The sequence below is a fragment of the Phacochoerus africanus genome, chromosome 15 (genome assembly GCF_016906955.1).
Source record: "Phacochoerus africanus isolate WHEZ1 chromosome 15, ROS_Pafr_v1, whole genome shotgun sequence".
Taxonomy (NCBI): Eukaryota; Metazoa; Chordata; class Mammalia; order Artiodactyla; family Suidae; genus Phacochoerus; species Phacochoerus africanus.
The window spans coordinates 106,419,341-106,443,393 of NC_062558.1; the positions used below are offsets into that span (position 1 = coordinate 106,419,341).

The 24,053-nt window shown below is 39.2% G+C and overlaps 1 protein-coding gene across 4 annotated transcripts in view; it reads right to left on the reverse strand.

Annotated features, from left to right (window-relative positions):
- The window catches only part of NOC3L (NOC3 like DNA replication regulator), a 67,087-nt gene that overhangs the window by 35,020 nt on the left and 8,014 nt on the right, over positions 1 to 24,053 (reverse strand). For all 4 annotated transcript variants that reach the window (XM_047759467.1, XM_047759464.1, XM_047759465.1 and 1 more), the window contains exons 6-13: positions 23,170 to 23,300; positions 21,218 to 21,379; positions 20,935 to 21,028; positions 19,806 to 19,981; positions 18,997 to 19,125; positions 17,016 to 17,147; positions 13,983 to 14,063; positions 13,564 to 13,664 (exon numbers count right to left, since the gene is read on the reverse strand). In XM_047759467.1, coding sequence (XP_047615423.1) covers positions 13,564 to 13,664; positions 13,983 to 14,063; positions 17,016 to 17,147; positions 18,997 to 19,125; positions 19,806 to 19,981; positions 20,935 to 21,028; positions 21,218 to 21,379; positions 23,170 to 23,300 — 1,006 coding nt within the window. The remainder of the gene's footprint in view (positions 1 to 13,563; positions 13,665 to 13,982; positions 14,064 to 17,015; positions 17,148 to 18,996; positions 19,126 to 19,805; positions 19,982 to 20,934; positions 21,029 to 21,217; positions 21,380 to 23,169; positions 23,301 to 24,053) is intronic.

Sequence of the window (24,053 nt, forward strand, 5' to 3'; positions counted from 1 at the left end):
CACGGGAACCCCAATAAGGTTATCAGCAGATTTTTCAGCTGAAACTCTGCAGGCCAGAAGGGAGTGGCATGATATACTCAACGTGATGAAAGGAAAAAACCTCCAACCTAGATGACTTTACCCAAGCAAGGCTCTCATTCAGATTTGAAGCAGAAATCAAAAGCTTCTCAGATAAGCAAAAGCTAAGAGAATTCAGCAACACTAAACCAGCCTTACAACAAATACTAAAGGAACTTCTCTAGTCAGAAAAGGCCACAACCAGAAACAAAAATTCCACAAATGACAAGGCTCACCAGTAAAGGTCTATATACAGTAAAGAGACGAAATTAACCATACACAATTATGTCACCAAAATCAGAAATCTTGAGAAGAGGAGGGTACAAATACAGGACACTGGAGATGCCCTTGCAATTAAGAGACCAACAACTTAAAACAATCTTGTATATATATAGACACTTATATCAAAACTTCAGAGTAACTGCAAACCAAAAATCTACAAATGATACACAAACAAATAAGAAAAATCAACCCAAATGCAACACCAAAGATAGTCATCAGACCACAAGAGGAGAGAACAAGAGAAGGGAAGAAAAAACAAAAACAAACCCAAAGCAATTAATAAAATGGAGATAAGAACATACATATCAATAGTTACCTTACATGTTAATGGACTAAACACCCCAACCAAAAGACACAGACTGGCTGAATGGATACAAAAACAAGACCCATCTATATGCTGTCTTCAAGAGACCCATTTCACTTCTAGGAACACATACAAATTGAAAGTGAGAGAATGGAAGAAAATATTCCATGCAGACGGGAATTAAAAGAAAGCTGGAGTAGCAAGACTCATATCAGACAAAATAGACTTTAAAATCAAGAATATTTTAAGGGACAAGGAAGGTCACTACATAATGATCAAAGGATCAATCCAAGAAGAAGATGTAAGAATTTTAAATATCTACGCACCCAACATAGGTTCACCACAATATATAAGCCAACTGCTAACAACCTTAAAAGGATAAATTGACAATAACAAAATCATAGTGGGGGACTTTAACACCCCACTTACAGCAATGGACAGATTAACCAGACGGAAATCAACAAGGAAACACAGGCCCTGAATGAAGCATTAGACCAGATGAACACAATAGATATTAATGGGACATTCCATCCAAAAGCAGCAGAATACACATTCTTCTCAAGTGTACAGGAACATTCTCTAAGATTGATCACATCCTGGGCTACAAATCAAACCGCAGTAAACTTAAGAAAACGAAAATCATATTAAGCATCTTTTCGGACAACAACGCTACATGACTGGAAATCAACACCAAGAAAAAAACTACAAAAAACATGAACAAGTGGAGACTAAACAACATGCTACTAAACAACCAATGGATCACTGAAGAAATCAAAGAGGAAATTTAAAAAACCTAGAAGAGGAGTTCCCGTCGTGGGCGCAGTGGTTAACGAACCCGACTAGGAACCATGAGGTTGCAGGTTCAGTCCCTGCCCTTGCTCAGTGGGTTAACGATCCGGCGTTGCCGTGAGCTGTGGTGTAGGTTGCAGACGCGGCTCAGATCCTGTGTTGCTGTGGCTCTGGCGTAAGCTGGTGGCTACAGCTCCGATTTGACCCCTAGCCTGGGAACCTCCATATGCCGCGGGAGCAGCCCAAGAAATAGCAACAACAACAACAACAACAAAAGACAAAAGACAAAAAAATAAAAATTAAAAAAAATAAAAAATAAAAAAACCTAGAAGAAAATGACAACAAAGACATGACACTCAAAAGCCTACGGGATGCAGCCAAAGCCGTTCTAAGAGGAAAGTTTACAGCAAGACAAGCCTACTTCAGGAAACAAGAAAATCTCAAATAAACAACTTAACTTGACAGCTAAAGCAGCTAGAGAGAGAAGAACAGACAAGACCTAAAGTGAGTAGAAGGAAAGAAATCATAAAGACCACAGCAGGAATCAATAAAATAGAAATGCAGAGGAGAGAGGACAAGATGGCGGAGGAGTAAGGGGACACGCTCGCCCCCTCCCACAAACACAACAAAAAAAGCACATCTACAGAATAAATGACTCACACAGAACAGCAACCAATCACTGGCAGAAGAACCTAAACTCCAGTAACAGCAAGAAGTTCGTGACATTACGGGGCAGAACGGGAGAAAAGAGGAGAGTGAGTGAAGGTGAATCCGAGCGGGTCGGGCGTTCCCGAAAGGGAACTGCGGAGGAGAAAGGGATCTTGCACCCTGGAAAGTCACCTACACAGGGGAAAGATCAAACGAACCGGAGGAATCTCCAGGTGCAGAGAAGAGTGTAGCAGTAAGTTGGAGTACGGAAAAGCCGATCAAGAACCGAACGGACCATAAGAACTACGGGCACAGTCACCAAAAATTGAGACACCTGGGTGGGGGCTGGGCACTGAGACCTCGCCTCCGAAGGTTAGTCGCCGAGACAGGGCCGGGGGACGCCTGGGTGGGAGCTGGGCACCTAGACCTAGGCTCCAGAGGTTAGTCCCTGGGCTAGGGGGGCGGGGCGGAGCGGAAACTGCTTGGGAGGTCTAGAAACCATTTGACAGGGCAGAGACTGCCTGGGAGACTAGAAAACAAAGCTGTCCAGAGGAAGGGAGCAATACTCTAGGGGCGGGGAAGTGGAAAGCCGCATCAGAGGGGACCTGGGAAAAGAGCCTGGTCTGTGTCCGTGTTGGGGAGGGGAGAGAAGAAGGGGTGGGTCCCCATAGAATACCCCCCATGCCACAGCAAGCTTACAGGCCCACTAGCTAGCTGAAAGCTGTGCTTCCCAGTGCATCCCCTCCCCCCACCCCCACCACCCCCTATGCTCTGGCCGAACCTGGGGCTGCCTGCCATCCGGGAGGGCTGGCCTCAACAATTGCCTGAAGCCTACCACCACAGGGGCTGTCCCTGCACAGGCCTGCTTGCCCTTTGGAGGGGCTACACTTCCGCAGAGTAGCACCAAACACCACCAGCCCCCGAGAAAAGGCCTGCAGCCCAGAAAAGCTAGAACAAGCCTAGCCAGGCAGTGAATAGATCTGCCAAATTCCCGGACGGTTTTCCTGAGTCGGGCTGCCCCGGGGAGGAGCCTCTTCGGTTTCCAACGGCCCTGCTACCCGCCCAAGCCCCCAGGGGGTGCCCTAGTGGATCAGCTGCATAGGACTGCCAGCTCCAGGCAGGACCCCCTGCAGCCCAGAAAAGCTGCAACAAGCCCGGCCGAGTCGGGAAAAGATCTCAGATGGTCTTTATGAGTCGGGCTGCCCCAGGGAGGAGCCTCTTGGGTTTCCAGCGGCCCTGCTACCCGCCCAAGCCCCTAGGGGGTGCCCCACTCCCCTGGAATAGTTGCTCAGCACCACCAGCCCCCTGGAAGAGCCCCTGCAGCCCAGAAAAGCTGCAACAAGCTTGGCCAGACTGTGAAAAGATCTGCCTACATTCGCAGGCCATCCTTCTGAGTTGTGCTGCCCTAGGGAAGTGCCTCTTAGGTTCTCAGTGACCCATATAGCTGCTCCAGCCCCCAGGGGGTGCTGCACTCCTGAGGAACAGCTGCCCAACACCGCCAACCCCCTGCAAGAACCCCACAGCCTAAAAACACCAGAGCAAGCTCTGCATGACCGAGTGAAATCTGCTACCATCGTGGTGTGGACCTCCCAGTCCTGTGTGCCCTCAGGAAGTCCTCCTTTGCTTCAAAGAAACACTGTTAGCCCCATCAACACTCCAGAAAAGCCACACTGCCTCAAAGAAGATTGACCAACAACACCAGCCCTCAGGAAATATTCCACGGCAGTGACAAGGCAAACACTGCCTGATAACAGACTACAACTCCCTCAGGAGAAAGAAAACAACAAGCAAGATGAAGAAGCAGAGAAACCACCCCCAGTCAAACCAACAGGAGAACTCACCTAAAACAGTCAACAATGAAACAGATCTCTGCAGTCTGACAGACCTGGAGTTCAAAACAGAAATAGTGAAAATACTGAAGGAATTAAGAGAAGATATGAACAGTAATGCAGATACCCTCAGAAAGGAACTAGAAAATATACGGAGGAGCCAAGAGAAACTAAAACATACATTTGCAGAGATACAAACTGAACCAAGGGCAGTAAAAACCAGAATGAATAATGCAGAAGAACGAATCAGTGATATGGAAGATAGAATAATGGAAATCACCCAATCAGGTCAGCAGACAGAAAACCAAATCAAAAAACAGGAAAGCAATATAAGAGACCTATGGGATAATATAAAGCGGGCCAATCTACGCATAATAGGAATTCCAGAAGGAGTAGAAAAAGATAAGGGGATGGAAAATATATTTGAAGAAATTATCGATGGAAACTTCCCAAATCTAAAAGATACTGAGTTCAAGATACAGGAAGCAGACAGGGCCCCAAACAAGTTGAACCCAAATAGACCCACAGCAAGACACATCATAATAAAAATGGCAAAAGTTAGTGATAAAGAGAGGATCCTAAAGGCAGCAAGAGAAAAACAGAATGTTACCTACAAGGGAACCCCCATAAGAATATCAGCTGACTTCTCTACAGAAACACTACAGGCCAGGAGGGAATGGCAAGAGATATTTAAAGTGCTAAAAGGAAAAAATATGCAACCTAGAATACTCTATCCAGCAAGAATATCATTTAAAATAGAAGGGGAAATAAAAATTTTTTTCCAACAAACAAAAACTTAAAGAATACAGCAACACAAAGCCCAGGTTAAAGGGAATATTGAAAGGGCTTCTCTAAACCAAAAAGAAAGGAAGGAAATGGAAGAAAAAAGAAAAGAAAAAAAAAAGAAGAGGAAGAACTAGGACTGAGGAAACTGCAATCAGAGAACAGTCACTCAAATAAGCCAGCATACAGATTTAATCATGAACAGGCCTCAAACAAAATAAAATTAAAAAGAAAAAAATAAAAAAGAGTCTTCAAAACCATAAAATGTGGGCAAGGGATGTTAGGAAATAAATAACCCTTTTTGTTTGTTTGTATGTTTCTCTTCTTAATTTTAATATAGTAATGAAGTGTTTGAACTTACAGGACCATCAGGCTAAAACACACAATTATGGGAAGGGGTTAGCATCCTTAAAAAACAGGGCAACCACAAGCCAAAAGCAAACATTGCATTTGCAAAAAATGAAAAAAAAAATACACTCAAGCAGATAATAACAGACCATCCAACCAAAAAAAAAAAAAACAGAAGAAAGGAAGAATGGAGAACCATAGAATCAACTGGAACACGAGGTTCAAATGGCAATAAATAATCATCTATCAATTATCACCTTAAATGTCAATGGACTGAATGCCCCAATCAAAAGACACAGAGTGGCTGAGTGGATAAAAAGGCAGAAACCTTCAATATGCTGCCTACAAGAAACTCACCTCAGGACGAAAGATACATATAGATTTAAAGTGAAAGGGTCGGGAAAAATATTTCACGCAAATAGACATGACAGAAAAGCAGGAGTCGCAACACTCATATCAGACAAAATAGACTTTAAATCAAAAGACATAAAGGAAGACAAAGAAGGACACTACTTAAGGATTACGGGATCCATCCAAGGAGAGGATGTTACTATCATCAACATATATGCCCCAAATACAGGAGCACACAGATACATACAACAAATATTAACAGACATAAAGGGAGATATTGATGAGAATACAATCATAGTAGGAGACCTTAATACCCCCCTCACATCAATGGACAGATCCTCTAGACAGAAAACCAATAAAGCAACAGAGATCCTAAAGCAAACAATAGAAAAGTTAGACTTCATTGATATCTTCAGGACACTACATCCAAAAAAAGCAGAATACACATTCTTCTCAAATGCTCATGGAACATTCTCAAGAATCAACCACATATTGGGACACAAAGCTAATCTCAATAAATTTAGGAGCATAGAAATTATCTCAAGTATCTTCTCTGACCACAATGCCATGAAATTAGAAATCAACCATGGGAAAAGGAAAGAGAAAAAACCTACTGCATGGAGACTAAACAACATGCTACTAAAAAAACCAATGGGTCCATGAGGAAATCAAGAAGGAAATTAAAAAACTACCTTGAAACAAATTGATAATGAAGACACAACTGCTCAAAATCTATGGGGATGCTGCAAAAGCAGTTGCTCAGATGGAAATTATAGCAATACAGGCCTTTCTCAAAAAAGATCCCAAATGGACAACTTAACCCTCCACCTAAATGAATTAGAAAAAGAAGAACAAAAAAGACCTAAAGTCAGCAGAAGGAAGGAAATATAAAGATCAAAGAAGAATCAATAAAATAGAGACTCAAAAAACAATAGAGAAAATTAATAAAACCAAGAGCTGGTTCTTTGAAAAGGTGAACAAAATTGACAAACCCCTGGCCAGACTCACTCAAAAGAGGAGAGAAAGAACCCAAAGAACCAAAATTATAAATGAAAAAGGAGAAATCACAACGGATACAGCAGAAATACAAAAAAACATAAGAGAATACTATGAACAACTATATGGCAACAAGGTTTGACAATCTGGAAGAAATGGACAATTTTCTAGAATCTTACAGCCTGCCAAAACTGAATCAAGTAGAAACAGACCAACTGAACAGACCAATCACTGGAAACGAAATTGAAGAGGTCATAAAATCACTCCCTACAAATAAAAGTCCAGGACCAGATGGCTTCACAGGTGAATTCTATCAACATATAAAGAGGAATTGGTGCCCATCCTCCTTAAACTCTTTCAAAGGTTGAAGAAGAAGGAATACTCCCAAAGACATTCTATGATTGCCACCATCACCCTCATTCCAAAACCAGACAGAGATACCACCAAAAAAGAAAACTATCGCCCAATATCATTGATGAATATAGATGCAAAATTCTCAACAAAATCTAGCCAACCGAATCCAACAACATACCAAAAAAATTATACACCATGACCAGGTTGGGTTCATCCCAGGTTCACAAGGATGGTTTAACATACGCAAATCAATCAGCATCATACACCACATTAACAAAAAAAAATCAAAAATCATATGATCATCTCAATAGATACAGAAAAAGCATTTGACAAAGTCCAACATCCATTCCTGATCAAGACCCTCGCCAAAGTGGGTATAGAGGGAACATTCCTGAATATAATCAAAGCCATTTCTGATAAACCCACAGCAAATATAATACTCAATAGGGAAAAACTGAAAGACTTCTCACTCAAATCTGGAACAAGACAGGGATGCCCACTCTCACCACTGCTCTTCAACATCGTTTTGGAAGTCCTAGCCACAGCAATGAGACAAACAAAAGAAATAAAAGGCATCCATATAGGAAGAGAAGAGATAAAACGGTCACTGTATGCAGATGACATGATACTATACATAGAAAACCCTAAGGACTCAACCCCAAAACTACTTGAACTGATTCATAAATTCAGCAAAGTAGCAGGATATAAGATTAACATTCAGAAGTCAGTTGCACTTCTGTATACCAGCAATGAAATATTAGAAAAGGAATACAAAAATACGATACCTTTTAAAATTGCACCTCACAAAATCAAATACCTCAGAATACACCTGACCAAGGAGGGAAAGGACCTATATGCCGAGAACTATAAAACTTTAATCAAAGAAATCAAAGAAGATGTAAAGAAATGGAAAGATATCCCATGTTCCTGGATTGGAAAAATCAATACTGTAAAAATGGCCATACTACCCAAAGCAATCTACAGATTCAATGCAATCCCTATCAAATTACCCAGGACATTTTTCACAGAACTAGAACAAACAATCCAAACATTTATATGGAACCACAAAAGACCCAGAATCGCCAAAGCAATCCTGAGAAACAAAAACCAAGCAGGAGGCATAACTCTCCTAGACTTCAAGAAATACTACAAAGCCACAGTCATCAAAACAGTGTGGTACTGGTATCAAAACAGACAGACAGACCAATGGAACAGAAGAGAGAATCCGGAAATAAACCCTGACACCTATGGTCAATTAATCTTTGACAAGGGAGGCAAGAACATAAAATGGGAAAAAGAAAGTCTATTCAGCAAGCATTGCTGGGAAACCTGGACAGCTGCATGCAAAGCAATGATAAACTAGAACACACCCTCACACCATGCACAAAAATAAACTCCACAATGGCTGAAAGCCTTAAATATATGACAGGACACCATCAAACTCCTAGAAGAAAACATAGGCAAAACACTCTCTGACATCAACATCATGAATATTTTCTCAGGTCAGTCTCCCAAAGCAATCGAAATTAGAGCAAAAATAAACCCATGGGACCTCATCAAACTGACAAGCTTTTGCACAGCAAAGGAAACCCAAAAGAAAACAAAAAGACAACTTACAGAATGGGAGAAAATAGTTTCAAATGATGCAACCGACAAGGGCTTAATCTCTAGAATATAGAAACAACTTATACAACCCAAAAGCAAAAAAGCCAATCAATCAATGGAGAAATGGGCAAAAGACCTGAATAGACATTTCTCCAAGGAAGATAGATATACAGATGGCCAACAAACACATGAAAAAATGCTCAACATCGCTGGTTATAAGAGAAATGCAAATCAAAACTACCATGAGATACCACCTCACACCAGTCACAATGGCCATCATTAATAAATCCACAAATAACAAGTGCTGGAGGGGCTGTGGAGAAAAGGGAACCCTCCTACACTGTTGGTGGGAATGTAAACTGGTACAGCCACTATGGAGAACAGTTTGGAGATACCTTAGAAATCTATACATACAACTTCCATATGACCCCGCAATCCCACTCTTGGGCATCTATCCGGACAAAACTCTACTTAAAAGAGACACGTGCACCCGCATGTTCACTGCAGCACTGTTCACAATAGCCAGGACATGGAAACAACCCAAATGCCCATCGACAGATGACTGGATTCGGAAGAAGTGGTATATATACACAATGGAATACTACTCAGCCATAAAAAAGAATGACATAATGCCATTTGCAGCAACATGGATGGAACGAGAGACTCTCATACTGAGTGAAATGAGCCAGAAAGATAAAGACATATACCATATATCACTCATAACTGGAATCTAATATCCAGCACAAATGAACATCTCCTCAGAAAAGAAAATCATGGACTTGGAGAAGAGACTTGTGGCTGCCTGATGGGAGGGGGAGGGAGGGAGAGGGATCGGGAGCTTGGGCTTATCAGACACAACTTAGAATAGATTTACAAGGAGATCCTACTGAATAGCATTGAGAACTTTGTCTAGATACTCATGTTGCAACAGAAGAAAGGCTGGGGGAAAAATGTAATTGTAATGTATACATGTAAGGATAACCTGACCCCCTTGCTGTACAGTGGGAAAATAAAAAAAAAAAAAGAAATGAAGAAAACCACAGAAAAGATCAATGAAACAAAAGGACGGTTCTTTGAAAAGAACAAAATCAATAAACCCTTAGCCAATCTTATTAAGGAAAAAAGAGAGGACTTAATCAATAAAATTAGAAATGAAAAAGGAGAAGTAACAGCAACATCACAGAAATACAAAGGATCATAAGAGACAACTATATACAGCTATACGCCAATAAAACGGAAAACCTAGAAGAAATGGACAAATTCTTAGAAAAGTACTGTCTTCCAAGACTAAACCAAGATGAAATAAAAAAGATAAACAGATCAATCACAAGTACAGAAATCTGAAACTGTGATAAAAAAAATTTCCAACATGGGAGTTCCCGTCGTGGCGCAGTGGTTAACAAATCTGACTAGGAACCATGAGGTTGCGGGTTCGGTCCCTGCCCTTGCTCAGTGGGTTAACGATCCGGCGTTGCCGTGAGCTGTGGTGTAGGTTGCAGACGCAGCTCGGATCCCGCGTTGCTGTGGCTCTGGCGTAGGCTGGCGGCCACAGCTCCGATTAGACCCCTAGCCTGGGAACCTCCATATGCCGCGGGAGCGGCCCAAGAAATAGCAAAAAGACAAAAAAAAAAAAATTTCCAACAAACAAAAGTCCAGGACCAGATGGCTTTGCAGGTGAATTCTATCAAACATTTAGAGAAGAGCTCACACCTATCCTTCTGAAACTATTCCAAAAAATCGCAGAATAAGGGACACTCCCGAACTCATTCTATGAGGCCACCATCACCCTGATACCAAAACCAGGCAAAGACACCACACAAAAAGAAAATTACAGGTCAATTTCGCTAATGACCATACATGTAAAAATCCTCAACAAAATACTAGCAAACTGAATCCAACAATACATTAAAAGGACTGTACATCATGATCAAGTGGGATTTATCCCAGAGATGCAAGGATTCTTCAATATCCACAAATCAGTCCGTGTGATACACCACATTAACAAACTGAAGAATAAAAACCACATGATCCTCTCAATAGACGCAGAAAAAGCCTTTGACAAAATCCAACACCCATTTCTGATAAAAAAACCTTCAGAAAGTGGGCATAACGGGAACCTACCTCAACATAATAAAGGACATATATGACAAACCCACAGCTAACATCATTCTCAATGCTGAAAAGCTGAATGAATTCCCACTGAGATCAGGAACAAGTCAAGGATGTCCATTCTCACCACTACTATTCAACATAGTTTTGGAAGTCCTAGCCGCAGCAATCAGAGAAGCAAAAGAAATAAAAGGTATCCAAATTGGAAAGGAAAAAGTAAAACTATCACTATTTGCAGACGACCTGATACTACACCTACAGAATCTGAAAGACTCCACCAGAAAACTGTTAGAGTTCATCCATGAATTTTGCAGTCACAGGATACAAAATTAAACACAGAAATCGACTGCATTTCTATATACTAACAGTGAAAGATCAGAAAGAGAAATTAGGGAAGCAATCCCATTTACCATCACATCCAAAAGAATAAAATACCTAGGAGTGAAACCTACCTAAAGAGACAAAAGACCTGTACTCTGAAAACTGTAAGACACTGATGAAAGAAATCCAAGATGACACAAACAGATGGAAAGACATACCATGCTCTTGTATTGGAAAAGTCAACTTATCAAAATGACTATACTGCCCAAGGCAATCTACAGATTCAATGCAATCCCTATCAAATTACCAAGAACATTTTTCACAGAACTCCAACAAAATATTTTAAAGTTTGTTTGGAAGCACAGAAGACCCAGAATAGCCAAAGACATCCTGAAAAAGAAAAGTGGAGCTGGAGGAATCAGGCTCCATGACTTCAGACCATACTACAAAGCAACAGTCATCAACACCATATGGTACTGGCACAAAGACAGAAATACAGATCAGTGGAACAGGATAGAAAGCCCAGAATTCAACTCACACACCTACAGCCAACTCATCTATGACAAAGGAGGCAAGGATATACACTGGAGAAAAGACAGCCCCTTCAATAAGTGGTGCTGGGAACACTGGATGGCCACATGTAAAAGAATGAAATTAGAACACTCCCTAACACCATACACAAAAATAAACTCCAAATGGATCAAAGACCTAGATATAAGAGCAGACACTATAAAACTCTTAGAGGAAAACATAGGCCGAACGCTCTCTGTCATAAACAACATCATCTCAGATCCACCTCTTAGAGTAATCATAGTATAAAAAAAAAATGAACAAACGGGACTCATTAAACTTAAAAGTTTCTGCACAGCAAAGGAAACCCTAAACGAAATGAAAAGACAACCCACATAATGGGAGAAAGTATTTGTAAATGAATCAACTGACAAGCGATTCATCTCCAAAATTTATAAACACCTCCTACCGCTCAATGGCAAAAAAACAAAGAACCCCATCCAAAAATGGGCAGAAGACCTAAACAGAGGATTCTCCAAAGACATACAGGTGGCCAAAAAACACACGAAAAGATGTTCAACATCATTCATTATTAGAGAAATGCAAATCAAAACCACTATGAGTTACCTCCTTACACAAGCCAGAATGGCCATCATCCAAAAGTCTACAAACAATAAGTGCTGAGAAGTTGTGGAGAAAAAGGAACCCTAGTACACTGTGGGTGGGATTGTAAATTGGTGCAACCACTGTGGAAAACAGTATGCAGAGTCCACAGAACACAAAAATAGAACTGATCATTTGACCCAGCAATCCCACTCCTGGGCATCTACCCAGAGAAAACCACAACTTGCAAAGACACATGTACTCCAGTGCTCACTGTGGCACTATTTGCAATAGCCAAGACATGGAAACAACCTAAATGTCCATCGACAGAGGAGTGGATCAAGAAGATGTGGTACATATACACAATGGAATGTTACTCAGCCATTAAGATGAACAAAATAGGAGTTCCCATCGTGGTGCAGTGGTTAGCGAATCCGACTAGGAACCATGAGGTTGCAGGTTCGATCCCTGCCCTTGCTCAGTGGGTTAACGATCCGGCGTTGCCGTGAGCTGTGGTGTAGGTTGCAGATGCGGCTCGGATCCCGAGTTGCTGTGGTTCTGGCGTAGGCCGGCAGCTACAGCTCCGATTCGACCCCTAGCCTGGGAACCTCCATATGCCGTGGGAGCGGCCCAAGAAATAGTGAAAAGACCAAAAAAAAAAAAAAAGATGAACGAAATACCAGCATTTTTAGCAAGATGGATGGATGGACCTAGAAATTATCATGCTAAGTGAAGTCAGTCACACAATGAGACACCAACATCAAATGCTATCACTGACATGTGGAATCTGAAAAAAAGACACAATGCACTTCTTTGCAGAACAGATATTGATTCACAAACCACAGAAAAACTTATGGTTTCCAAAGGAGAGAGGTGGGGGGTGGGTGGATGTGCTGTGGGTGTGGGATGGAAATCCTATAAAATTGGATTATGACGATCACTGTACAACTATAAATGTAATAAATTCATTGAGTAATAAAAATAAAGATATGTTATGAAAAAAATGCCATCTCATTAATGTTTAATACTGGTTGTATGTAAAAACAGTATTTCAGAAAAAATTAGTTCAATAAAATATATTTGATTTTACCCGATCCTTTTTACCTTTTTAATATGGCTAACCAAAAATTTTAAATTACATATGTAGTTTTCACTATATGTTTACTGGATGGCACTTTTCTACAGGATAATATCTCAAATAATTGTAGAAAACTATCAGGACAACTGCTAATCTGGCTTATATCCATGTTCACTTGTGTTGATAGAAAATACAAAAAGATCTATCTCAAGAGGAACAGACCACAAAAGACTAAAGAAATGATATGCAAGCTAGGTTAGAACAGACTTAAGAGTCATTGGCATGAACCACTCAGACTGTGATAGTGGAAAACTAACTACAGAGCAGAACCAAATAAGAACTGAGGGATGAACCTTAGGGACAGCTAGAATTGAATAAGCTGAAAGGGTGAAAGAGATTTAAAAATAAGAGCTGGGGTGAGAAAACCAAAAAAAGAGTATTATGAACAGTTTCAAGGAGAGGCTGATGACAAAAAAAGAATGAGAACTGAGAAGAACACCACATCGTCATTAGTTAACCCTGTTTAAAATTCATGGTTACTTCGGTCTTATTTATTTAGAAAGAATCTAAAAGGTTTCAACCTACACAGCCCTTACTTGGCAAGACCTTCCAGGACTGCTGGCAAGAGAGGTGACCTCTGGGCCTTCTTCAATATTCTGAAGTAGGTTACAAACACGATATTCAAAGTCTCGGTGTGCTGCAGAACAGACAAAATTACTTTACCATAACCTGGTATACTTTCTCCTGAGTTAGCGCTTTGGAAGCTCATCATTTTCTGTCCCTTCCCATTCCTCCCCACTACTCAATCTTAAGAGCTTCTACAAAACAGAATGAAGATACGTGTCCCGTGATTTCCTATAACTAGCATCACTGTTCACATTATCATTTCTTGCACACCACATACCTAAACCTCATGAAATAAACCAAAATCAATCACAAGGTAAAACAATAAATCTCCAGTTAAAATCATTTAACAGAACAGTTTAAAAGCATAAAAGTATATAAAAGTGCCTACCAGTTTAAGTTTTTTCTCAGTACTCTCTGAAGCTTCTGCCTCCCGAAGCTCTCTCTCTAGTTTCTCTTCCGCTTTCTTCCACTGAAAACAGATTGGGAAAAAAAGAGTATGTACCACTGAGTAAAAAAACCAACTTCAGAAAGGCACTCTATGTAAATATTATGAAACACATACAATTATAGAGAATGTCTATGAATACAAATATAAGCAGAAGTAGAAAAACATGAATAAGCAGTATATACAAAGCAAATCTGTGACAGCGGCTGCCTCCCGGGAGGAAAGCAGGAGAATAAGAGTGGAAAGAGGAACAAAGGGGATTCTAACTCTATCATTAATGGTTTCTTTCTTTTCAAGAAAAAAACTAAAGTATATTAATATCTGCTTATTCAGAATAGTAACTACATGACATAGGTTATATTACTCTCTGTAGTCTTCCATAATTTAAATTAAAATTTTTCTATATTTCTTTTTTTTTGTCTTTTTTGGGCCACATCGTGGCATATGGAGGTTTCCAGGCTAGGGGTCGAATTGGAGCTGTAGCCGCTGGCCTTCACTACAGCCACAGCAACATGGGATCCAAGCTGCATCTGCAACCTAAACCACAGCTTAGGGCAACGCCAGATCCTTAACCCACTGAGTGAGGCCAGGGATCAATTGAACCTGTGTCCTCATGGAAACTAGTCAGATTCGTTTCTGCTAAGCCACAACCGGCTTAAAATTTTTCAAAAAAGAAAAAAGAATATGCTGAGCCCAGAAATAATTCTTATTGTTAAGTAATCTACAACATGGAAACCAGTCATTGACTGTACTTCCCAAATTCATTTACAATGTATACCAGATACTATACATACAGACATTCAACAGGAGCTCTCACTACGGCACAAGAGGATTGGTGGCATCTCTGCAGTGCCAGGACACAGGTTCAATCCCTGGCCCAGCACAATGGGTTAAGAATCTGGTATTGCTGCACCTGTGGCATTGGTCCCAACTATAACTCAGTTCTGATCCCTGGCCAGGGAATTCCATATGACACAAGGCGGTCAAAAGAAAAAAAAAAAAAAGAAAGAAAGAAAAAGAAATTCAACAAAATTCCCTTATGCTGTAAGAACAGCAAACAATGTCTGCTAGCCTACCTGAGACACAGGGGACTGACCAAGGAACAAAGTCTCCTTCCCTCACATGAAGTTGTTAAAGAGGTGCCATGTTCTTATTGGGTCTTAACAGGCTTGTCCAACTTATATTAAGATTGTACGGTATAAATAATTTAAATATTCACCTGCATTTATTAACAATTATGTTCAGCATCACTCATTTTTAGAGAAATGCAAATCAAAACCACTATGAGTTACCTCCTTACACAAGCCAGAATGGCCATCATCCAAAAGTCTACAAACAATAAGTGCTGAGAAGTTGTGGAGAAAAAGGAACCCTAGTACACTGTGGGTGGGATTGTAAATTGGTGCAACCACTGTGGAAAACAGTATGCAGAGTCCACAGAACACAAAAATAGAACTGATCATTTGACCCAGCAATCCCACTCCTGGGCATCTACCCAGAGAAAACCACAACTTGCAAAGACACATGTACTCCAGTGCTCACTGTGGCACTATTTGCAATAGCCAAGACATGGAAACAACCTAAATGTCCATCGACAGAGGAGTGGATCAAGAAGATGTGGTACATATACACAATGGAATGTTACTCAGCCATTAAGATGAATGAAATACCAGCATTTTTAGCAAGATGGATGGATGGACCTAGAAATTATCATGCTAAGTGAAGTCAGCCATACAATAAGACACCCACATCAAATGTTTTCACTGACATGTGGAATCTGAAAAAATGACAGACTGAACTTCTTTGCAGAACAGATTCTGACTCACAGACACTGCAAAACTTATGGTCTCCGGAGGAGACAGTTTGGGGGATGGGAGGATGTGTCTGGGTTATGGGATGGAAATCCTGTGAAATTGGATTGTTATGATCATTATACAACTACAGATGTGATAAATTCATTTGAGTAATAAAAAAAAGGTCTATTTTGATTTCCAAATTTATTAGACACATTAAAAGGCAGGTATACCTGGAATTTTTTTTTTTTTTTTTTAAGGGCCACACCCGGAGAACAGCACATGGAGGTTTCCAACCTAGGAGTCCAACCAGAGCTGCAGCCACTGGTCTACGCCACAGCCACAGAAACACCAGATCCAAGCTGTGTCTGTGCCCTATACTACAGCTCACCACAATGCCCAATCCTCAACCCACTGAACGAGGCCAGGGATCAAACCTGCGTCCTCATGGATACTAGTCAGATTCGTTTCCAGTGAGCCACACGGGAACTCCCAGAAACTCTTTTTTGTTTTGCTTTTACAACCAATTTGATAACCCTAATAAAGTGTTTAGAAACGTTTAGAGAAGTAATAATGGGAGTAGGTGGTGGTAACTACTGTTTATAAAGTATACTCAGGGCTGTACACTCTGCTAAGTGCTTTACCTATGTCATTTTATTTCAACCGTACAATGACCCTGCAAGGCAGGTGCTATTATTAGCTCCACTTCTCAAAATATTTTTTAAAAAAAGTTTCCAAAGTCTCAGAGTAAACAAAAGGCTGGAATTTCAACCTGGGTTTCGAATACAAACCAAGAGAGAAATGAGATTCAATTAGAACCTACTTTGTTGCCAACTTCACATGAATACATCCTTTCGGTTAAGGAAGGAATCTGTGTTATCACAATGAATCTAAGAGGATCTTAAATGCCAGCATGGCAAGAAAAAGCCAAAAGATAAAAGCCATCGAGGCAAGAAAATCTTTTCATCTATTGCTGTCTTTGCCAATGAATTGTCAGTTTAAGCTGATTTAATAAAACATTTCTTTGCAGTAACAGGAAAATACAATTTTCTAAATTGTATTTTAGAAATATTTAGATTTTAAAATATTTATGACTTAACTATTTATGACAATTTTTACCTGTGCCTATTCTGTATTTTAAGCTAACATCAAAAATTTTTTTAAAAAAGGAAATCAATCAAACCTTTCTCTGCATTCTTGATAGAGTTTTTCTCTTCTCCTTGAAAGTCATGAACTTCTTTGGTTTATTAATATCTTCTGTGTCTTTTTTCACTTCTACTTCTTTGATTCTTAGGCACAAGAATGTTTTTAACATCTATCATTGAAGAAAACACAATTATACCACTTAATATTTATACTGCCCTCAAATATTTTAAACAGAATAATCATTAATGTTTATTTTCTTCGTTCATGCTAAAAAACGAAACAAAAACTTTCAAACATCTTTTATCACATTTTACACAAAGTTCTATTATCTTTTTGCCAAACATATTCGGTCATTTTCATCTATGAAGGACGCTAGTATTTAGCTGAATACACGTTAACATTATTTCGTAGCGTAATAAGAACAAGGAAGAGAGAACACTACATGGCACTGGTAGACAGGGTTACAAGAGTAAATCAGCCAGAAAAAAGCTTGGACCAGTATGGGATGAGAGGATATTTATTAGATATTTCTAAACCAGCTTTAATCTCTCAAACCAGATTCACTTTTGCAGTTAACAGCTGTAATCCTTTTCTTTTCTAATAAAAAAATAACATAAAGACTAATATTATTAAGACAACTTATTTTCCCTTAAGCCAGTGGGTCTCCGACTTTCACAAACATCATAATCACCGAGAGGGCTTATTAAAACACAAATAGCTGGACCCTGTCCCCAGAGTTTCCAATTCAGCAGGTCTGCAGTGGGCCCCAGTATCCCTATTTTTAATTGCCAGCTGATGCTGGTCCAGAGACCACAATGCCTTAAGCCATTCAAAAAACTCAGAAACTAATTTAGAAATTGATATACTGTGTGCTACAGCAATCATCCAAATACAAAGACAAAAAGGGGGTTAAATCCTACATTTTGGGGGGATGAAACCACTCGACTGACCTGCAGTCAAAGCAACATTCTTGGGGAAAAAAAAAAAACTCGAGAACTATAGGTTTGTATTATTTTGAGGTTCCAGTATGTACTTTTAAAGCATGAAACGGAAACAAGGAAGAAATAGAAGCATAAATAATGAACCTAAAGTCATTAGAGATATCAGAAAGATCAATTTGAATATTCAGTAGATATTCTATGTGCTCATAAAATATCACCCACAAAGGACAAATAGCTCCAAATCAAAGAATGTGGCAGATGGTAAACTAACCTTCAGGAAGGGCACCAAGAATACAAAATAGTCTCTTCAACAAATGGGGTTGGGAAAATCGGATATCAGCATGCAGGAGAATGAAACTGGGCCCTTATCCTACCAGTCACAAAAATTAATCCAGAGTGGATTAAAGAAATATAAGACCTAAAACCATAAAACTTCTAGAAGAAAACAGGGGAAGAGCTCCTTGACACTGGTCTGAGCATTAATTTCTTAGATGTGACACCAAAAGCACAAGCAACAAAAGCAAAAACAAACAAGTAAGACTTAAACAAAAAAAAACCTTGCACACACAAAGGAAACCATAAACAAAATGCAAAGGCATGTAGTTCCCATCCTGTGGCCCAATGAGATCAGAGGTGTCTCTATAGCACCAGGATGTAGGTCCGATCCCTGGCCCAGAACAGTGGGTTAAGAGATACGGTGTTGCTGTAGCTGTGGCTGTGGCTTAGGTCACAATTGCGGCTCAGGTCTGATTCCTGGCTTAGGAACTCCATGTGCAGCAGGGCAGCCAAAAAAAAAAAAAAAATGTGTATGCTATGTATAAAATGAAAACAGCTCCAGAATAGTTTCCATAGTATAAACCCATTTTTATTTTAAAATATAAACAAGGTATGTCTATAGCTACAGAGAATAACATCTAGAAGGCTATGTACCAAATTGTTGTGAGTGGTTACTTGTGGAGAATTGAGTACTTTCACTCTATACATTTCTATAAAAAAATTGATTCCTCATAAGAACTGAAAATTAACTATGTAATTTGAAAATAAACGCAATGCAAAAGTAAGAAAAGAAAGGCTTACCTCTGGCCTAACTTCATAATTTCTGCCCTTCACAAAACCAGAAATCACTTTAATCACGCCCAGGGAAGCTTGGCCTAATTTATCTTGTTTAAAGAGTTTCTTTACTGCCTCACAACACATTTCAGATATCTGAAAAATAAAAGGTTACACTAAACGAGTGCTTCTCAACCTCAGCAGGACTGACATTTTGGGCCAGATAATTCTTTGTTGTGGGTGCCTATCTTGTGCACTGTAGGATGTTTAGAAGCCTCCCTGACCTTTACCCATCAGATGCCAGGATCAACATTTCCCACCACCGCAGGCATGACTATCAAAATGTGTGTAGACACAGCTTAATGTTCCCTGGAGGGCAAACAAAACTGCCTCCCATTCAGAACCACTGCACTAAACTTATGCTCAAACAATTTTTTTTTGCTTTTTTAGGGCCACCCCTGCAGCATATGGAAGTTTCCAGGCTAGGGGTTGAATTGGAGCTGCAGCTGCCAGCCTATGCCACAGCCACGGCCACATGGGATCCTACCCACATCTGCGACCTACACCAACAACTCATGGCAACGCCAGATCCCCAACCCACTGAACGAGGCCAGGGATCAAACCCGCATCCTCATGGATACTAGTCGGGCTCATTATCGCTGAGCCACAATAGGAACTTCCCAAACAATTTGTTTAAAGAGACAGTATTTAACAAAAGATCTTATTTTAGCAATAAATAATAGCTCCAAATGAATTCTGAGAGGAGAGAGAGAGAAAAAAATAATCATATGGTCTATAATTTTCTGATAAGGACAAGAGCAACAACAGCAACCCACCGATTTTGACACGTCATTCATGAGAGGGACAATCAATACAATGATGTTGTTGTGGAAGTTGAAATGAGGTAGAGCCACCAACAGCTCACACAAGCTCTTCACAGCCACCTCTGCCAGTCCCTTGTAGGCCTTTAAGGAAACTACATTACTTTTCTTCACCTTCCTTTGCTTCCAGTCTAATCAAAGGATAACTGTAGTTACTTTACTCATTAGTTAAAATTTCAATTAATTAGTTTCTTTTACAATAATAAGCAATAATGTGAAAATTCAACACAACATGAAACAGAATTCTTTTTTTTTCTGTTATAGTTCTATTGGACAGTGCTGGCCTACATGAAGCTCCCAGGCCCTAGAATAAATGTAGGTTCCTATTGGGATGCCAGAGCACAGACGCTATATCTGTGCTAACCCCCCTCCCACATCCATGCTATTACTGGGCCAACAGATTCAGTGGTCCTGTTGCAGCTGAGATAGCAGCTGGACCATCCTGAGGCCCACCACTGAGTATGAAAGCCCAAGTGAGTCAGGTGAAAGCAACTTGCCTTGGCAATTAAATCTCTTCCCCATTCAGGACCAACTGTTTCTTACGCCCTTCCTCTTCTAAACATCAAGAAAGAGAACAGGGCTTGATAGTTAATCATCCTGAATAACTGACTTAAGTTCATCTTCAAGGCATTCACTACATCCACTTCACGTTATCCTTCTCTCCTAACTACTTCCTCCAAATAAAGCACAGAATAAAATCCAACCACTCATGAATTCAAGAAACATACAACTACTTACTAGTAAAGGACTGTGGCAACCATACTATTAATACTGAGAGCTGATAGAGTGCCAAGGACAGGCTAGACACAATTCTAAGTACTTTATATCTACACACGAGTTCACTCCTCACAACAGTTCTATGATTAAGTACTACTCTCGGTCTCATTTTACACACAGAAGAGCTGAGGCACAGACAGACTGCCGTTTGCCCATCACATAGGTATTAAGAAGTGAACGGTATTTAAGCCCAGGAAGTCTGACTCCGATCATACACTATACTGACTCAACACAGCACAGAAAACGGAAGTCACCTTCCTGATCAAAGCTAAGTGTGTTACATACTTGTAAGATATTTTTAATATACCTTTAACCATCTGTTCCAGATTTTCCAAATAAAATTTATATTGGCTAACCAGGCCTTCTTCAAATTCTCTTAATTTTTGGGTTTCTTTGCGGATCTAAAAAGACCAAAAAGATCGTTTTCTTAAATCAAAACACTGAAATCTATTTTTTAATGAGCACAAAATATGAGTGCCTATTATATATGGAGTCTTGTAAAAACAAATTTAAAAAACCCCCTATTTCTCCTGTCTCTAGCTATACAAAATTTTCAACTTATTTTGTGTAGTAATTATATCCGGCATTACCTTGGTAGATTTTTCTGCTTCTGTAAGAGGCCGTATCTTATATGATGGAGTAATGTCTTTAAATAATTCCATTAGAGAAACTACCACCAGCTTTCGAACAGTGACAGCCACATCAGGATCCTGTTCCATCAGCATGGAACGTAATTCTTTCAATTTTTTAATCTGTTAAAGAAACAACTTATAAGGCGAGAGAAACGGCAAAACAATTATGACCAAGTGACAATATATGGCACAATAAGTGAAATTCACACAATGGTTCAGACTATTCAAACCACACACAACTCCAGGCACTGCTCACATTAACAAAAGATAAATCACTAAAATTTAATCTTACTTCTGTGAAATAATGTTAGAAAAAATATGCTTAAGAAAGTTTAAATTTATTAATCTACCTATTTTTTTAGAAATTCTTTATTAGGTTTTCTTTTGGTTTTTTATTTTTCATGATGCTACTTTTTTTAAGTTAAAGTATAGTTGATATTTGCCTAACTTACTTTAGTATGCTAATATCTACATTCATTCACGTTGCTGTGAATGGCATTGGTTTTTCTTAAAGTATGTGTGTCCTATTTTCCAAAAAACACTTTTTGAAATAATTAAAATGTTACATACATCAAATAAGTATATTAATTATCTGTACATGAACTAAATATACACTTGTATGTGAATTAAATATATCCACATTAACTTTAGCTTCAACAAGACTCACATAAAGATCATTTGTTGTATGTAATGAAGTGAAAAACTGGTTTCCAACAAATGTGCTTGAGTGGATGAACTACCGCTGCCCACTGAAGTGGTAGCTCAAGAAACAACACTCTGGTTGGTGAGCAATGTTTGCCATATGGTAGTGAGCAGGACAAATATGCCACCACCTATGTGCAGCCCTAACTTGTATGAAATGAGCATGAGGATCCAGAGTCAGAAGACCTAGGTTCCAATCTAGTAGCTGCTAAAATCTGGAGCACAGCACTTGAATTTTTAAAGACTCAATTTTTCAGCTGTAAAGTGAGATCAATAGCTTTTGCTTCTATGGTTTTATACAGATTAAATGAGATCATAATGGTGAGAAATATTCCAAATCCCCTCCCCAATTCTGCTCCAGACCTTCCCCTCGCTTTATTACAAAAGGACAAGTACTACTGCAAAGCATACCCACGTGAATTTTTTCCATAAATGTAAACAACCTACTTTATCATTCAATAAACAAATATTTATTGTAAAAGGATGCTAGGGACACCAAGATAACAAGAATAATAGTACCACTTCAATGTCTTCAGGTATATTTTACCATTTAATCCTCAACAAAGTTTTAAAATAGGTACCATCTTCTTTTTAGAAATGAAGAAAACAAGTCTTGGGCAAAACGAGTTACTCAAAGTCTAACAGACAGTACATAGTAGAGCCAAGATTGAACTTCAGGTTTCTTGAGCCCACATGTTATAACATCACCATCTCTACCACTGTGCCCATGACCCACTGCTAATTCATTACAACTCTTCAGTCTATTTCACTTAAAACATTTCCACCTTACAAGTATCCCTGAACAAATCTCAGCAACTTTTGTGTAGCGCGTTCCTTAAGAACTCTAAGGAACTTTTGTGTAGCAGGTTCCTTAAGAAGATTGGTCAAGCAATTTGCTAGTTGGTTCCTCCTCCCTAGTACTATTTATTTTTACATTCAGCACTTTTAGAGTTACAACATTAAGTCCAATATTTTCAATTAGACATGAAGAAATTAAGACTCAGAATGTTTAACTGACTTTTCTAAGATCACAGAAGAAATGAAACTGGATTAGGCTAAGACTCTGTCTACTCTCTTACTCTCACAGTTAATACATTTTGTTAATGCTTTTCCTTTCTGTGTGTGCTTACGGCTAACAAGAGAATCTTAAAAGATCAGACAGTTACACCACATAATATGAAGAGCCTAAGGAAGTTAATTACACTTACATTACTTTCCGGATCTGATAATATGGCAGATGCCAAAGCTGCAATATGCATTTTCTTCTCCTGTAGTTTCTTCTTCCTTTCAATTAAATGTTCTTCTAAAGTCAGCTCTTTAATGGGCTCTTCAATGATCTCTGAAACAGATCAGGTTTCCCTTCTTTAACATTTCTTTATTTACAAGTATCCAAGAACATTAATTAATAAAATTTTCTTGTAGTAACAGATAAACATGACAGTTAACTTTTATCAAGTGCCTGCATGGGCCAAGATTCCCATATTATCCTCTCAATAATAATCAGATGAGGTAGTTATTATCCTTAGCCCCATTTTGTAGATAAACCAAGGCAAAAAGAAAGTAACTTGCCTAAGCTAACATACCTGGAAGAATTGAGAGTCAAACCCAGGCAGTCTGACTTAAGAGTTCATATTCTTAATAAACAAGAGAAAAAGCAATCTGACTTAGTTTTTAAATAGTACAGAATATGCTCCTTTGTTTTCAACTCTACATAGTTGAGTGTAGACACACTCAAATGACACAAAATACTTCCACCTTAAGATATTCACAGGGAACTAGATTTAATGAACACACAGTCATAATTTGTAATGAGCCTACCCAGGATGCCTAAAAACAGCTGAATAGTTGACCTGTAATCTCATTTACACTAATAAGGTTTGCGAAGAGAAAGTAAAATTTAACCAGCATGTTCTATCACAAACTCCAAACCAATATAGTTTCAAACTATAAAATATGTTCTTTCAGTTTAACTTTGATTAGAATTGTTCCAGCTATTAGAACCCACATTTAGTTAGGTAAAACCAACATATATAAAGCATAATTGCTCTAAGAAAGAACCAAAATAATTTTGCACCACAGAATCATTTTTATA